The sequence below is a fragment of the Ceratotherium simum genome, chromosome 35 (genome assembly GCF_057802395.1).
Source record: "Ceratotherium simum simum isolate JZ-2026a chromosome 35, ASM5780239v1, whole genome shotgun sequence".
Taxonomy (NCBI): Eukaryota; Metazoa; Chordata; class Mammalia; order Perissodactyla; family Rhinocerotidae; genus Ceratotherium; species Ceratotherium simum.
Genome location: NC_141934.1, coordinates 21726865 through 21744823, shown reverse-complemented (window position 1 = coordinate 21744823; position 17959 = coordinate 21726865). Strand labels below are relative to the sequence as shown.

Sequence of the window (17959 nt, the reverse complement as noted above, 5' to 3'; positions counted from 1 at the left end):
CATTCTTACCTTACCTGTTCTTGTCTGCAACTTTTATAACTGGGAGAAACCTGGCTCCCATGGTCTATAATTTAGTTACTCATTTGTTCAGCCCTCATATACATGTAAAGTAGTTTCAGAATTGCTAACCAGTACCCCTGTTAGAATCGAATTTACCAAGTAGGCAACTCTTCGTTGAAGGAAATAATTCCACATCCCCTAAGAAGTGTCCTTTAAGCTGCAGTGTAGAGACTTGGACAGTATTCTCTCTGAGTGAATCATACTATAGGACAGAAGTTACCTTTAAGAATTCTGTAATCACAACTGAGCCATGATAGAAACATAATAGGCTGTGTTTCTGCAGGCTGAATTTAAGTTGTTGCCAGCAAGACTTAAACTGGCCTGCTCTGGCACTTACCATTCATTTTATTGCACATTTTGTTTGCTACTATTCCTTTAAGAAATATCTAGGTGCCTTTGTGTTCCAGACACTGATTAGATGCTGAAGAGGTAACAGAACAAGATAGACATGGCTGTTGCCTCATGGAACTAAAGTTTCACCAGATGGAAAGTTTGAATTAATGTGAGGCCAAGCCCCCATTTGTCCTATTTTATTTGTTTCCCTAGATTTGTGATTCTTCACATATCTTTCCTACTCTCCCTGGTCCAATAAAAAGGCTTTTTCACATTTTTTCATTTGTTTATTCATTCCTGCGTTAATTCACGTGGGTTGTACTATGTGCCAGGAACTGTGCCGGACCCTGGGAATATGAGTAGTCATGTTCCTGAAGTGAAAATAAATCAGTATAGTTGGAGTAGAGGGAGTTGGAGAGGGGGAGCATGGGGTGTGATGGGTGGGACTGCAAAAGTGATCAGACACCAGATTTTGAGGGGGCAGGGCTTGCAGGCCACACTAAAGGAAACGGGAAGTCACTGAGGATTTTGAAGCAGGAGAGTAACATAAAAAGATCCTCGTTTTAAAAAGAGGGCCCTGGCTTGATGGGGAAGAAGTGGTGGGCTCTAGGCATGAGCAGCTGCAGGGGGACCAGTGTAGGTGAGAACTGCTGATGGTTCGGGCAGGGTGGGCGGGGCCCACAGTGAGCACAGAGAGAAGGCAGCACCCGTAAGATTTCTTGATTAGATGTGCAAGGAGTCAAGGTGCTTGTAATCCTGACATTTGAACCCAGAGCACACTGGACCAGTAATCTTGTGCTCCATAACCTAGACAAGAGAGTTTTCATTTTATCCTCTCTCCTGCTGTTGGATGTTGGGCTTTTTTGTAATTTAAGGTTTAAGAATGTAACTGGAGTTACTTCACATGGAAAGATATTTAATACCAGATGACTTTAGAGCTTCATGGTTGGTCCTTCCTCTCAACCTTGGCTGTGTGTCAGTTGGCAAGGCCATAAGATTTATTATAAACATTGCAAAAGACTTAGTAACTATGTTATGTCATTGAAGTTGGGTGGAGGATAGATCAATTTCAGATCATTTTTTAGGTCTCTGGAACAAATTTTGCTCCACCCACCAACAACAAAACAAAGCAAAATGACCCATATCCCTTGAGAACTTTTTTGATCTATAAGACAGCCTGGGCTGTCACCATAATAAGAAACAAACCTGTCTGATTTGTGAATCAGTTTTATTTCTTGTTCTTCCTAAATAAGCTAAAAAGCTCCAGAATTTTTATGCTTTTCCTTGAGCTACTTTGATTCATTGAAATAATTCATGTCCCATTTGTATTAATTATCCTTCATTAGAAAATTCTTTTGTAATCACTTTATGTAGAAATACTGATTTTGCTTTTCAAGAAAGTCTTTTGTAGGGAGGGAGAAATGGGGAGTTGCTGTTCAATGGGTATAGAGTTTCAGTCATGCAAGATGAAAAAGTTCTAGAGATCTGCTGTTCAACAATAGCATATAGTTAACAGTATTGTACTGTACACTTAACATTTTGTTGCGAGGCTATAGTTCATGTTATGTGTTGTTCTACCACAATTTTTAAAAAAAGTGTTGAGTAGAAAGCAAGTTTATCTTCAGTTTTTATTTTATATTTGTGAGTTTTATTTTATTTTATTTATTTTTTTAATTTTATTTATTTATTTTTTCCCCCAAAGCCCCAGCAGATAGCTGTAGGTCATAGCTGCACATCCTTCTAGTTGCTGTATGTGGGACACGGCCTCAGCATGGCCAGAGAAGTGGTGCGTCGGTGCGCGCCCAGGATTGAACCCGGGCCACCAGCAGCGGAGCGTGCGTACTTAACCGCTAAGCCACGAGGCCGGCCCTGTGATTTTTATTTTAAAAAATGAGTTAAGATTTTTAAAACTTTAGAATGTTTTAAAATAAGTAATGTTCTCTGCCAATTCTTCCATTAATATTTCACTTTAAGTTATATTGTATCTTTTTAAAAATTATTTTTTATATGTCAGTGTTTCAGTGCTAAAAATCTACGGCTGCTATTCAGAGGTAATTATTCATAAAGCCTTTAGGTTTTTAAAAGTGGTTGTTCAAAAAATTAAAATTCTGTAGAGACTAAACAAAACATTTCTCCTTGGATTTATATTTGCAACTTCTTCCCTAGACTATAAGTTCTGTAACAACTGCCTCATCAGTTAATAAGTTGATATGGCTGCCTTAACAGAGGCTAAATAATAGTGGCTTAAACAAGGTATAGAAGCTTATTTCCCTTCTACAGAAAGTCGGAGTTGGCAGGCGATTTGGGGACGAGGGGGTGTAGGGCAGCTGTGCTCCATGGGGTCATCCAGGGACCCAGGTGCATTCTTTCTTGTTGTTCTCCCGTCCTGTAGGATGTTTCCTTTTGCACATGGTTGCAGATAGCATGGGGAAGTAGAGGGCAGGCAGCTGCCTGTTAATGTAGGAGTCAAACTTTTTCTGTAAAGGGTCAGGCAGTGAATCTTTTAGGCTTTGCAGGCCACATAAAGTCTCTGTTGCATATTCTTTTTTTTTCTTTCTGTTTTTAACAACCCTTTAAAAACTGTTCAACTTGTAAGATAGATAACTGTTCTTATCTCACAAGCGTTATAAAAAGGCTGTGGGCAGGGTTTGTCACACAGGTCATTAGTTTGCCAACCCCTGTGTTAAGGATGTGATGCAGAAATTGCACACTTCCTCATCTGTAAAATAGGGTTAATAATAATATCTATTTCAAAAGGTTGTTATGAGGATTAAAATGAGATAATAGAGTCAAATAGTGCCTGGCACAAAGTTAAGTGCTTAGAAATGTTAACTGTTTTTATTATTGTAATAATTGATATTTAACTTCATCTGTGAAAGAGAATTAGCACATTTTTCTTTTGCCTCCTGATTTGTGACATGATTTATGGCATTTATATCTATAATTGCCGCAGTAGTTTAGTGTTAGCGCTGTGTTTAAATCAATACCCTAGTCCTTTTATCATGGTTTCGATTTCTCTGAATTCTTTATTTTGATTTATCTCTGTTGGCTAGATTTCATTATCTAGTGGTTTAAAAAAAAGATATTGTATTCCAAGTTTCTGCATGCTTGAAAATGTCTGAACATTGACTTTGTATCTAAAGGATAACTTAGCAGGGTATAAGATTATTGGGTCATCTTTTTTCCCCACAGGATTCTTCAGAATAATGTGTCTGTGTTGAGGTCTCAAGTCAGTTTGCTTATCCCCCCTTATATGTGACTGACTTTTTCTGCCTGGAGATCCAATCCAGGCAGATTCTTTTTTTATTGTTAATATCTGGGAGATTGATTGTGAGCTTTTTCCTATGTTATGTACCCTTTTAGAATGCAGATTCGGACTTTTTTTGTTTTAAATTTCAGAAACATTTTCTTGCGTCATGTCTTAGAATATTGTTTCTGTTGTGTTTGTTCCCATCTTCAGGAATTCCACTATGTGTATCAAATCTCTTATTTGCTTTCTCCATTTATGTATTTTATTAATGGATTTTTGTTAGTATGTTTTCCTCTAACCTGTCTACAGTGTTCCTTTCTAGGTTTTCACCTATTTTATTTTTTGCTGCCTTTAATTGATTTGAATTTGTAGTATTTCTTGTTTTTTCTTCTGTTTCTTTCTGATGCTTTGCTAGCTTGTTTTTCATCTTCTCTCTCGTCTCATAATCTCTCACTTGAGCTCTTTCTTGAGAAAACTCATGTCTGTGATATTGATGCGGAAATATTTGTCTTTCTCTCTTCCTCTTTCTTTGTTTAGTTTCTTTTGTGATGTGTTTTTTCCCCCTGCCTTTTGCTTATTGTTCTCTTTCTCCTTTTGGTGCCTTTCCCCCAACCCCCATCTGTATAGAGGTCCTGTGCTGACCCTTCCATTACTGAATGGGTCCATAGTGAGGGGAGGCAGGGCGGCCGAGGACGTCCACAGCTTTGATTGGGGCCTGTTGTCTCAGATGCCCTGTCACCTGTGCCCTGGGAGCACATCCATGTGTTGGTGTTCAAGGGGCCGTTGTGACTCCCTGCAAAGCCTTTGTAGTCAGTGTTAATAGTGCTCCCTCTTACCCCTGTTTCCCCTCCAGTCTGCCAGAGCTAAGAGGGTGCTGGTGGACAGCAGAAAGGGCCCTTCAGAAGGTGGCCTCTCTGCCGTGCTGAACTGCTGTCTCCAGGCTTGCCCGGCTTCTGTTGGCCTGCGCAGCTCCCCCACACCCCCAGGCCTTTCACTTCTGTGACAGCGACCTTCAGGGGTTTCTTTGTCCCGCTGTGTCTGAGCAGACATGTGTCAGTTCCTAGCTGCTGCTTTGTTTCGGTCCAGCTCTCACAGGATTACAGCTGCTTTATGGTTTGTAGACGGGATTTGTAGCATCCCCTTGTTTTAGGTGTAATAAGATTTTCCACTTTTTATTAGCTGTTGTTTTTGGTGAGTTTTGAATAAGGAAAGAAAAAAGAAACCTCACTGGTGGATTTAAATTTCTTTTATGCTTGGGGCCGGCCCTGTGGCATAGCGATTAAGTACGCGCACTCCACTGCTGGCGGCCTGGGTTCGGATCCTGGGCGCACACTGATGCACCGCCTGTCAGGCCATGCTGTGGTGGCGTCCCATATAAAGTGGAGGAAGATGGGCATGGATGTTAGCCCAGGGCCAGTCTTCCTCAGCAAAAAGAGGAGGATTGGCATGGATGTTAGCTCGGGGCTGATCTTCCTCACCAAAAAAAAAAAAAAAAAAAAAAATTCTTTTATGCTTTACGTTTTATTTTGAAAAAATTTAAAAGATACGGTACCACACCTATAATTGACCATTTCATTTTGTCACATTTCTTTCAAGTCTTTTTTCTCTTATAAAAGTAATCAAGTGTAACAGGTACAGCTGAGATTCCCTTTGATCCTCACCCCCAGTTGCACCCCTCATCTCCACCCTTGGGACCCCAAGGCAGTCATTAGCCTTGCAGTCTCTTTTTATAGTTTAAAATACAAATACAGATTTCTGTACACAATATATAACATTGTTTATATGTTTAGAATGTTTAGCCAGATGGTATCATACTATTTTATTGTTCTGTAATTTGTGTTTTTCCACTTAACATTGTTTATGAAATCTGTTTTGATACACACACACACACACGCACACACACTTTTTGACGTTTCTCTTCCCTGTTGCCTATTATTTCATGATATGAATACATCGCATTCATTTGTTCTTGGCGGACATTATTAAGGATAGCATGTCACTGGACGTCCTTGTACAGTTCTTTTAGGCTTATGTGTGTGAGTTTCTCAAGAAGTAAATGTGCAAGGTTGTAGGATATATGCTTTTTCATTACTGCTAGATACTAACTAGTTAGTACTGCCAGTCCTGACTGTGCATTGAAGCGATGGCACCCATTTACCCTCACCAGCAGCGAGTGACAGTTCCCCACGTGTACGTCAGGGGGATGCCCTTTCTAATATTTGCTGTTTCTTGAACAATCCTATAACGAAGGCAACGTTATATAATGATGATAACCTGATGGATTAGATTTTCGGAATTGGTTGTGAATTTAGGTGAAATTAGGAGTAAAAGGTGATAAATCATGTAACCGGGAGCCCTACCAAATGGAGTTAGAGCACTCTGCGTCTGAGATGTGATTACATTCTACTGGTTGTCTTTGCCACTTTTTTTCGGAGTATCATTAGAGCCAAAAATAAAGTTTTAAAGGTGCTAGGGTCTTTTCTGGGGTGGGGGGGGGTTAGGGAAGATATGATAAAGTGTATTATTGTTTCTGATAAAAGTGCTGCCGTCTTTTGTACCTGTGTGCCATTTTTGCTTGGAGTGAATTTATTTCTGGAACTCTTTTCCCAGCTGTTTACCTGAAAATCATTAAATGTGTTGCAAGTGAACTATGAGATGATTAGATGCTAATGTGATAATGAAAGTATGAATTCTCTCTTACCTCAGAAATGGGTACATTTGGTTTAATACATTAAATTGTTAATGCATGACTCTCTGTGCTTTTGAATTGTCTGCTTCAAAAGTACGTTTCATCCATATGGGGTATTTACGTTGAGGAGATGAATTCACTAACATTTGGTCAGCATATCAGTATTCAGGTCCACTCTGTCTGTCTCTCTCTCTCTCTCCCTCTCTTTCCTTTTTGGTGAAATGGTTTTTTTGCTTCTTTATTCCTTTAAAAAAGTCACAGTTCATTATATATGCAATCTTCACCTTTCAGAAAAGCAAGAGGAAAGGGCACGAATATACAAATATTAAGTATTCCCTAACGGACCAGACAAGTGGAGATCAGAGTCCTCTCCCGCCTTGTACCCCAACGCCATCCTGTGCAGAGTAAGTAGTAATGAAGGAAATTCTTTTTACCCGAATATTATCCTGTAGAAAAGCTGAAAAACAACAAGTCTTTGCAGTGCACACCTTTCACTGGTGCACATTATTGTTGCCCAACCGGTTAGTGAGTGTATCAGTGGCTATCTAAACTCAATTTTAATTTACCTAAACTGAAGGCTGATTGCTCCACCAGCTGGGATTATATGGGATTATAAGTACGTCAGGTGGTGTTCTCTAAGAAGAATCTAATTGTTCTTTTGATGGGATGGGGATTGTTGCAGAGGTAGGTAACATCCTTTTTTTTTGATGTGTTAAGACTTTTTGCTAAGTAAAAGTAAATAAATTGAGGGGCTAGCCCCGTGGTGTAGTGGTTAAGTTCGGCACACTCCGCTTCAGTGGCCTGGGTTCATGGGTTCGGATCACAGGCGTGGACCTACACCATTCGTGAGCCGTGCTGTGGCGGCAACCCACGTACAAAATAGTGGAAGACTGGCATAGATGTTAGCTCAGGGCTAATCTTCCTCAAGCAAAAAAAAAAAAAAAGAGGAGGATTGGCAACAGATGTTAGCTCAGGGTGAATCTTCCTCAGCAAAAATAAATAAATACATAAATAAATAAATTGACCATTAGTGTGTCAACATAATCATGATCTGATAATTTTCCACAGTCAACAGAAATCTACTTCAGGTGTTTAAACCAGGAGTCAGCAAACTACAGTCCCCAGGCCAAATCCTGGCCACGGCCTGTTTTTGTACAGCTCATAAATGGTTTTCAATGGGTCATTAAACAAACCCACAAAGAGTAATATATGCAACAGAGATTGCGTATGGCCTGCAGAGACTAAATTATTTACCCTCTGGTCCTTTATAGAAAAACTTTGCCAACTTCTTGTTTAAACTAAAATGTGATAGGAAAACATTTGATAAATTGATTATGTGAATAGCAGTTGTAAGTTATTATTTTTCTATATATTCTAAAGTCAGTCTCTGGTATAACATTTACTTTTTATTTTCCCGTAAGAGTCTTATCTCTGTTTGCTTCTGATGATTTTTAGACCCCTGCTGACTGTAATCCTCTCTATAAATGTTTTAGATAGCATATGTGAGGTTTGTATTTACATTTGCTTTCTATTTAACATTGAAGTGAAATTATATAGTGTAAGTATTCTCCCCACCAAACTACCTGTTCCTTCTGCCTGCTTTTTTCTTTCCCAGTGGACTGCTAGGGAAAGTTGATATTTTAAATTGCTGTCTGCAGTAATTTGCAGTGGAACTAGCATGTCAGGCCTCTGAGTCCTTGCCAGAAAGCTTTCCCCACGTGTTGGCACAGCAGAATCAGCTCTGACGACTGCCTTATTACCAGTGGCCTGCCTGTGATGGACAGGTTCTTGGCCTCTCCATTCCCGTCGTCCCGCTTGTAGGGTGCAGACCTAGGATACCCGGACCCCGAGCCCGTCTGCTTGTTTCAGCTTGCCCCTCAGGCTGGTGCCCACAGCTCCTGGGCTCCTCGTCCCCCCGAACTGCTCTGATCTCCACTCCCTGATCAGCAGAACGGAGTCTGGCCTCTGACGCATTGGCCCTCCGCCCCGGGGCCCTAAACCACCCTTCAGCTTCATGCTTACTGTTCCCCTTCATGTAGCTAGTTCAGGCTAAATGCACCTACGGTTCCTGCCTGACTGCTCCTACACTCACCCTTCTTGAGCTTTTGCCTATTCAGACCCCTCTGCTCGAAATGAATACTGTTCCTTTCTACATGCCCATGTCCCACCTTCTTCAAGGTCTAACTCAAATCCCTCATCATACAGGTCTCCCTTGCTCTGCCTGCCTGGAAAACAGCCCGCTTTCCCCCACACCCCAGAGCACAGGGACTTGAGGCCCCATTTCACTTGTAACTTCACAATTCTATTACATTTACGTCTTATATCCCTTTCTAGAATGCCAGCTCCTGGGGGGCAGGAACTATGTCTGCACCGTATCTGGTCCCCGGAGCATGTAGCATGTACCTCATAAATATCATGGAAGCTTAAACAGCAGGGTCTGCATTTTGTTCATGCCTTCTTTTCAGAATGAGAGAAGATAATGCTAGAGTCTATGAAAACGTCGGGCTGATGCAGCAGCAGAAAAGTTTCAGATGAGAAGACCCACCAAGACTTCAGCACAGAAATAGGTATTTAAATAGAAGTGCTGTATCAGTTCATTGTTTATAACATTTGTGGCATTTTTAAGCAGGCAAATAATTCATGAGACTTTTAGCAAAGTGTACCGTAATTGAGTTTTACAAACCAGCCTCCTTTTTGCTGACTTTGTATTTCTTTTTCCAAGCTGGATTTGTTGTAGAGTTTAAGCATTAAAACCAAATGCAGAATTAATTCTGTGGGGGCAAGGTTAGCACTTACTATAGAGACATGGTTGATATCACTGTTCTTGCAATTTTTATTAGAGTTGGTTAACCAAGTTGTGCTGGGAGATGCTCTTTAGGGATCTGGGAAGCATGGGGACCCAGCACTGGATGGTTGGAGTCAGGATGCCCCAGTTGGCCTCTGACTAGCTGTGTGACACAGGGCACTGGACTTCCCAAGTCTCCGACTTGCTCAACTCCACGTTCCTTCCAGCTCTGTTACTGGGAATTCACCTCCCTCGTATGTCTCCTCCCCGTCAGTCATCTTTTTAGAGGTGACCCAAGTGTGTGATGTGTGTTTAAAAGATAAATCAGAAACTCATAGTTTAAGCATTTCATGTTGAACTTCCCATTTCAATGGGTAGTATATTTAAAAGCTTTAAGTCTATTTTAAAATGGTTGACTGCCTTGCCAAACTTTTAGATGTATGCTCCTAAAAAATTCTAACTTATTTTTCCCCCAGATGTGGACTTTCACCCTCTCCCTAAAAAGATCAAGAACAGATGCAAGAAAGTTTATGTGAAGAATGAATTTGAATTTGGAATTTGGAAGGCTTGCGTTGCTGTTGACTACCTTTTGATAAGCAAAATTTCAAAGCATTTAAAGACCACTGTATTCTAACTCAACAATACCTGATTTCCAGTTGCTCATTTCCTCAGATAAGAAGAAATCATCTCTACAATGTAGACAATGTTATATTTTATAGAATTTTATTTTAAAGTGAGGAAGCAGTTACATTGTGCTCTATATTTTGCAGATGGTGGTGATTCAAATTCCCATTATTGGCATTTTTTTTCTTTCTGTAACCTTAATAGATTTAATTTTTTTCCTCTTTGTGGAGGATGATGGGGCACTTGTAAGAGGAAAAATGATTGGGGGAAATTCAGTAACAACATCCTGTAGAAATGAGGACAATTTCATTTATCATCATCCATCCCGTAGTGGATAATGCATTTTGATAGCCTCTTTTTTTGGCTAAATAATAGTTAAGCCAATGCCCCAGACTGTCAGAAGTTGACTGTCTACCTGTGCATTGCCATTAAAAACCATGGGGAAAATATCGTGGGAACTTAGGATAGAAAGCATGTCTTATTAGCAGATGACCAATTACTGTTGAGCCTGTTGACTGAGAAGGTGGTGGGAAAACGTTTGCCGTATTTTCTTTTCATCTGAGTAATTGTCTTGTAGTTAGAAAAAAATGCATCTATGGATAACGAGTGTTTTGGTTATCAGTTTTTACTGACAAACCACCCCAAAACTTAGTGGCTTAGAGCAACAGCTTTTTTCCCTCACTGTTCTTCAGTCTGGCCTGGGCTCAGCTGAGCTGCTCCTCTGCTCGTCTTGCTGGTGTCACTCATGGGGTCGGCGGGCTGGCTGAGACCCTGGGGTGGCTGGGCCTCTCTGTCTGCACGTAGTCCTCCAGTCTCTCCTTCTCCGTGTTATCTTTCCAATGGCCTCGCCAGCAGGGTGGCTGGACCACTTACATGGCAGCTCAGAGCTCCCAAGGGTATAAAGCAATAGTGGCCAGGCCTTCTTAAGATTTAAACCCAGAACTGTCACAGCATTGCTCCTACTACCCTCTGTTGATTAAAGCAAGTCACAGGCCCAGCCCAGGTTCAGGAAGAGGGCGCTACATGAGGGCATGAAGTGGACGTGTGGTTCATGGGGGCCCCCAGTGTGACAGACTGTCAGAACCAGTGCCGGGGAAAACACCTACAGTTAGCAAAAGTAGAAGCTGCTAGTGACCTTGAGAAGCTGCTTCTGATAGCTGGTGTAAGCTGGAAGTCAGGCTGAGAAACAGGACCTTCAGGAGGCTTCCTGCACCGCTTCTGCCGGCTCTGAGCCTGTTTTCTGAACCATCATATGGGAAAATTGGTCTCGTAAGGATGGATGTGTTTATGGGGCAGAGCATCTGCAAGCAGGACCACCCCATCACCGTGGCACCCACAGAGGGAGGTGAACGTAATGCTTTCTTTGTGCTCCTGGTTTCGGTCAGGCCTCACACGCTGCCAATCAGGCTGTAGGAGACGGAGCAGGCCTCATGAGGCCGCTCAGCAGACGGGGTTAGCAGTAGCTCGTTTTGGTTTTAATCGAGCAGTAAGATTTGCTAACTTTCTACCTGAAGTGCCTTTTCCAGAGACATCCCTCTTTGCCCCGTGTTGATCATCATGCAGTGAGTGTGTTTCAATTAAACTATCACTGGTTGACTTTGTAAAGATAATAAAATGCTATGGCAGCTCTGCCATTAAGTCCTGGTCTCCTTACTGGGATTCTTCTTGCTTTTGCTCCTGAAAGGAAGAACGAGATCAGCCCTGGTGGGAGTTTCTTCCCGAGGTCTTTACCTCCTTTCAAACCCTGAGGTAATTTCATAGGCAAATGTACACTGATCCCCACCCCCCCATATCCATTGAACTTAGAGTTGCTTCTGAACACAGGTGTGGCCTGAAGGTAACTACCTTATTAGAGGAATGTAAAGACTACTGTCTTCCTGTCAAGCCTGTAAAGAAAGAGATTCCAGTTCAGTATTTGCAACAAGGCTCGTGAATCCTGTTCTTCTCTATTGCATCGTCATGTTGTATGGTCTCCGTTTTGCCTTGATTTCATGGTTTTGACCCTGGACGTTGGGGGCAAAGTCTTTCACCAGCACGCGAGGGTCTGATTGTACAGGTGTACCTGCTGCGTCATTGTCTCTGCCTGTAGCTTAAGATCAGCTGTTTCTGCACCTGGAACGGGAGCACCTGATCTAGGCTGGCTTTGTTTGTTACAGGATGTTGGTTTCCTTTAGATTTCCCTCCAAGAAGTCTGCAAACCATCTTGTTAGGTCAGCTTATGCCAAGACAGGGTTGTAATAGTCCCCAGGTTGCTAAGGTTTGTGGTGTGTTTGGTAAAGGGCGATTGCAGGTTCTCAGATGAGGTTACTCTACACGGGATGGAGTCAGGCAGAGGGGCTGTGAAGATGTGGGGAGCTCGAGGTGCCGGTTTAAAAAATGGTGGAAATGGAAGTTCCAAAGAGGTGGTTTCTGAGGAAGTCAAAGGGCCCAGGGCCAGAGCAGTAAGTAATAGTTGAATCAGGTTACCTAGAAAATAGGTCTGGTAGAGACATGTATGCAGTCTGCTTCTGGGTTGCTGGTAGACATTAAATTTGCACAATATCCCATAGCTGGCTGAGTATTTTAAAATTATAAGCATAGGATTTTATATTTGGGGTGAAGAACTTGTCTGGCACGTGGTATTGGGGTTTTATAAAAAAGCCAAATTTCAGAGTCTTAATAGCTTTTTTTAAAAAAATAAGACACCTCATATCCAGTGTGTGGCCCTCCTGAAAATTATGGTCATCTCTCCCATTGAAATCAATGACTTTTCAAATGTGGCTAAATGAGGATGAGAAAATACATGTACGACTTTCTTAGTGTTTGTGCATTCTTTACAGAGCACAATTGCTTTGGAAGAGCCAAGAAAATCATCAAGATTATTTTTAGGGGTTATCTTACTGGGGATTTTAAGAACTAATATAACGTCCTGGGTTATTTCTAGTTCTGGGGAATGTGGAAAAGTCTGCAATTGTGAAGTGTTTTGTTGTAGCTTATTAATCCATAAGGGAAACTTAGGCTGTAGACAGAAGTACAAACCCAGTACAGTTTTTGTTTTCTGTATGTTGTAGGGGGAATAAAGTTTTATATAGCAAGCACATGGCCTCCCTGATTTCAAGATGCCTTTATTAGGACTTGTACTCGCCCTTAATTTTGTTGAAATCTTTTTCCCTCTTCCTCTTGAAAAATAAGTTCCAAAATATAGTTTGTCGTATCTTCTTCCATCATTACAAAGTTTGTTCTTTTTCACAATGGGCAGTTCACACAAGGCAAAAATAGTAAACAGTTGGTTTTCGTGTGTTGTATAACTTTGCTGTATATCAAACTAATTTTTACAAGTTTTCATCCTAAACCTCAAATCATGTAATTAATAATTTGCCTGTTTATTTATGACCTAATTGTGATTCTTTTATTAATAAAAGCTAATGGAAAAGGATCCTTTATTAAGCTGATGACTAGACCTACATTTAATTTTCCTGCAGTATATGAAGTATTGTACCAGAGTATTAAAAGATATGTAATATTTTATTGATAAATCTATCCTTTAAAAGGAATACGTTTTAGGATGTCATCATTTTGATGTGAATCATGTAAATGTTGATAATATACACTGTTTATTATACATTTAGTGTTTCAAGAGATTCACTTAATTGCCTTTTTGCCCACGTATATTATGTAGTCTATTTGCAATTGTTTTAAAAAAATGACATTAAAAGGGTAGTTTATGTAGAGAAACATTAGTGGATGTTAATTGTCTCCCCACCTGTATTTATGGGTGTTAGTTCAACTGCTTTGCTAGTTGCAAAGCCGTATTATCAGAATAAAAGTGTATTTGTAAACTGTATGGGAACTAAAAATTAGGAATAAAACCGTTTTCTTATATTATGGTATTTGTCATTTGCTTCATCAGAAATGTCAAGGTAAAACTGGGATAATAGGTCACTCAACTTCTTATACTGGCAAAATGCTGACATTGAGCAGCTCTCATCTAGAAGGGAGTGTGGAATCCAGAAGAGATGAATCAGTTCCTCACGCATTTGTTGAGTGCCTACTCTGAATGGCTGTGGAAGACAGAAAGGGAATTCTGGAACTTACGAGTAAGTAACGAATAAAAAGTATATCTGTGTAAAATATACAGGAAATGATTAGAAAACATACAGAGCTGAATGTGAGTAGAACTGGGTGGGGATATGAAGTACAGATATGATAGAGGAGGTTTGTGGGAGGAGTAAATTATGTGCTACAGGATGTCAGCTCCTCCCTTTCAAGTAGCTTCAGGCCACATACAAACAAGGCCTTGCCTCTTCTGACAACACTGCATTAACATTGGCAGAAAGCAATCATTTTATAAATAGCAAAACATGTAGTTATTCTCTATTGTAAATCTGAGGAGTGATTACTATTACTTATTTACACTGTGAAGTACTGTTGTCCTCCTCTCAGTCTTAACTGTTACATAATGCCTCTGATCAGATTCAGCTGGTTTAATTGGTTAGCCCAGTCATCTGTCCATTCAGAAACTATGGAGTGCCTCTGCAATGCCAGCGCACTGCACCTGTTCTCGACACCACGGCTAAGCGGTAACTGAAACAGGCCTAGTGGCCGTCTTCATGGCAGTGACGTTCTAAGGGGGGAGCTAGGCCTTGTACGAGTCAGAAGGCAGTTAATTATACTTGGGGTGAGCACTACTGGAGAGGCAGGGTGCCAAGACAAAGTAGGAGAGACAGAAATTAGACAACCACTTCCAAACACAATGAGAGTTATGCAGAGGGGCTAAGGGTGTCTGCCACAGGGGAACGCAACTTTCTGCAGATGGAGGACCCCTAGTGGGTTTTCATGTCATGGTACTACTGTGGGTTTACCCTGTGGGGTTTCAGAAGAGGTGCTGTGTGCACTGTTGGCCGGAGACGCCTCATTCCCCATAATCCTTCCTGAGATCCTGGGTTGTACGTTTGAGGGCAGTGGCGATATGTTGTCAAAGACAACAATATGTTGTCTTTGACATGCCATGAAAGAACCTTCTAGTTCTATACTTCCTGATCCTAAGAAAAATAAGAAAACGTATAGATTAAAGACAAAGCAGGAATCCCCATAACAAATCAACTGTGGGCAGAGCGCAAAGGGTTTATTCAACTTGGTCGTCTTGTAAATGAGAAGCTTCCGAAGAAAGCGCCTACTTATCATTGGATCCCATTACATGTATGATTCGCAACCACCCGTTCGCTTTGACTCTGAGGGGCAGTGAAAAGGGAACTGCAACCTCAAGTGAATGGTTTTATTGCAGGTGGTGTTTCTGCCCCCTGGGAAGTAGCTAAGCTTCCAAACACTGAATTTGCAAAATGATAATGAGCCAGAACTAGAGATGTGCAATATCAATAGCCACTGATAAATATGCCCCTTGAGGTCAGACGATTTAAATCCCCAAATACCATCATGATATAAAAGATAGCTACTAAAGTATGAGCTATAAGAGAGCAGTACCATACTGCAAAACCTGTGGGCAGTTTATGGACAGGAATTGCCTGTGCTGCTTAGACTTGGAGTTGTCTCTGCCTGGTAAGACCGTAGTTATGCTGGACTGCAAAGCATTTGTTTGGGGTTCAAATTCTCTTCCATTCAGCGAAGATTAAGTCGCCACTAGGGTCTAGGCCCTGGGGAATGGATGAATAAGACCGTTCCTGCCTTCAAGGAGCTCAGTGGAGCGGGGGAGGCTGATGTACATAGAGAGAGTTAGAATTTGAATGGAGTAGACGATAATCAGGGTATTAACTGAAACTGATGGTTACACAGTGGAGTGAATTATATGGGGGTTAGAATTCAGCAGTGGGCGTCACTTCAGCTTATTCTTGACCAGTGGAGAATGTGTGTGTGTAGAGAGAGAGAGAAACTTTCATTTTCTTGTGGGTTCAGTCAAGGCCAGTTTCTTCTCCGGATCTCTTTCTAGAAATGAATATGCAAGGCAAATAGCTGTTTCTCTGTTCAACCCTTGTGTCTCCATTCATCTCTGAACAAAGGAGAACAACTCTCTTTACAACGATCTACACCAATAGCCTTTCTAGCACTTTTGGACATATTTTGCAACAAAATGTAGTACATATTTTAGTGTTTCCCTTCTCTATCTATTGCATTTTTAACCATTTAGTTCTTGATGAAATATGCTGACTGAATTCATTGTTTTGGATAATGTAGGCCAGTGTTGCTAGGACTTCCTAGTATAATTTAGAGTGTACATCATGGTTTGGAATGAACAATTTCATCCTGAATGTAATCATTGCCGAGACCACATTTTTTAAGGGAAAAATCAAGTTCTTGCAGTAGGGCAAAGGATTTTTTTCCCTGCATTGGAAGTGTTTTCATATAAATTTATAAAGTCAGTAAAGTTAAATTGCAATTTAGTTTTATAGTTAATAAATTTCCTTTATTGAGAAAGATAAATTGTATTCATTCAGGATGAATAAATACCCTGGAGAATTCAGGTGGTCTAGGCCCCTGAGTTTGGGCAGCTCAGCCGAGTGCTGATCTACCAAGTGATAGTATTTGAGTGTGGCCTCATGATTCAGTCTTGTGTGCTTGTCTTTGTTTTGTTTTAAATTTTTTTTATTGTGGTAAAATATACACAACACAAAATTGACCATTTTAACCACTTTTCAGTGTACAGGGCAGTGGCGTTAAGCACACGCACATTATGGTGTGACATCAGCACCATCCCTGTCCAGAACTGTTTCACCATTGCAACTGGAACTCTCTGTACTCATTAACCAATTTGTCTCTGTTTTTCAAGTTTTTCCCTCTGAGGCTTAAAGCTCTAATGAATTTTAAAATTTTGTGTAGTTTTTGAATAGGTAATACATTCACTTAGAACAAAATGTAACAGCTTCTAAAGAGCATACAGTGGAAACTCTCTCTCCCATGAGCAGTGTTTCCCGTTATACCCCAAGGACCATGGGCAACTTTGAACATATGTTCCACCCGAAAAGTGCTGGTTCCGAGGGGCTGCATTTGTGACTAGGACAGGTAATGCCGCATTGTCCCCAGTGAGGCTGAGTCTAGTCATATCCCTGCCAGCCCGTGTCCCCTCATCTTTATCACATTATCATGTTATCCCCTGGCACCCCTGTCGGCCTGATAGATGAGAAACGATAGTTCAATGTAATTAATTTGCATTTCTCTTAAAAGTGAGGCCGGGCATCTTTTCAAATGCTTTGTATATGCCTTTCTGTGAACTCTTTATGTCGCTTGACATTTTTTTCTGTTGAGTTCCGGAACTGTCTTGTTTTGAGTTTAGGAATAAAGATACTCAATTCTCTCTGACTGACATGACTGTAATTACTGAGGCACCAGGGTCGATTTCTGCACAGTACTCCTCTTCAGGTGCCTGTGGGTGCAGCTGTCTGTGAGTGAGGTTTTGGCCTTGCTGGGATTGTAATTCTCAGTGGCGATGAGGAGAACGGCCTGGGAACCGCATTCTCAGCGCACCCCGGATGCTGAAGCCCTATTCCAGCTGCCACGTGAGACCGGTCTTAATTATCCTGGCTAGTGAGCTGAGAATTACTTCAGATTTTCTTCCAGATTCAAAAGTGCCAAACAGTATGCATGCATGCATGCGTCCATTCAACCGCTTTTTAATGAGTACGATAAAGCAGGCATTGGGCTATAGCTGCTGTGGGGAGTACAAAGCAAATATCTGTCTTAATCCCTTCTTAAAGGACTTGGTGGCCCATTTAGGGAAAGGAGACACACACAGGCTGAATAAGATGGAAAATGAAACAGCTATGGATGAGGCCTGGACAAAGTTGATTAAGAGAGTAGAAGGAAATGATGACAATACCCCTCATTTACTAAATGACAGTTACGTGTCAAACACTGTTGCAGAGTTTATACAGATTATTTCTAAACATGCAAGGTAGGTACCCTCCCTGTCTGTTTTGCTCCCCGCCACGTACCCAACGCCTAGCATGGTATCTGGGCAGCTGATGCTCAGTCATTGTAGGACGAATGGCTTGTCTCCATTTTACAGGTGAGTAAACTGAGGTTCAAGGACATTAACTGACTTACTAAGGTCCCACTGGCCTAGTAAGTGGGGGAGCTAGGATTTGAGCCCAGCTGGGTCTGTCTGGCTCCAAAGTCCGTGCCTGCTCCTTTTTACCACACTGACCCCTGAGGAATCCTGGGAGAGACGGGGGCCCTGAGTGAGGACTTCACATTGGCTGGAGTGGGGGAGTGGAAAGGAGTAGGGGCC

The 17959-nt window shown here is 41.4% G+C and overlaps 1 protein-coding gene across 1 annotated transcript in view; it reads left to right on the top strand.

Annotated features, from left to right (window-relative positions):
- PTPN11 (protein tyrosine phosphatase non-receptor type 11) overlaps window positions 1-13605 on the top strand; it is a 92200-nt gene extending 78595 nt beyond the window's left edge. Inside the window, exons 14-16 of the mRNA XM_004429964.3 lie at window positions 6624-6736; window positions 8798-8899; window positions 9594-13605. Of these exons, the coding sequence (XP_004430021.1) occupies window positions 6624-6736; window positions 8798-8867 (183 nt within the window). The 3' untranslated portion in view covers window positions 8868-8899; window positions 9594-13605. The remainder of the gene's footprint in view (window positions 1-6623; window positions 6737-8797; window positions 8900-9593) is intronic.
- Window positions 13606-17959: the final 4354 nt, after the last annotated feature.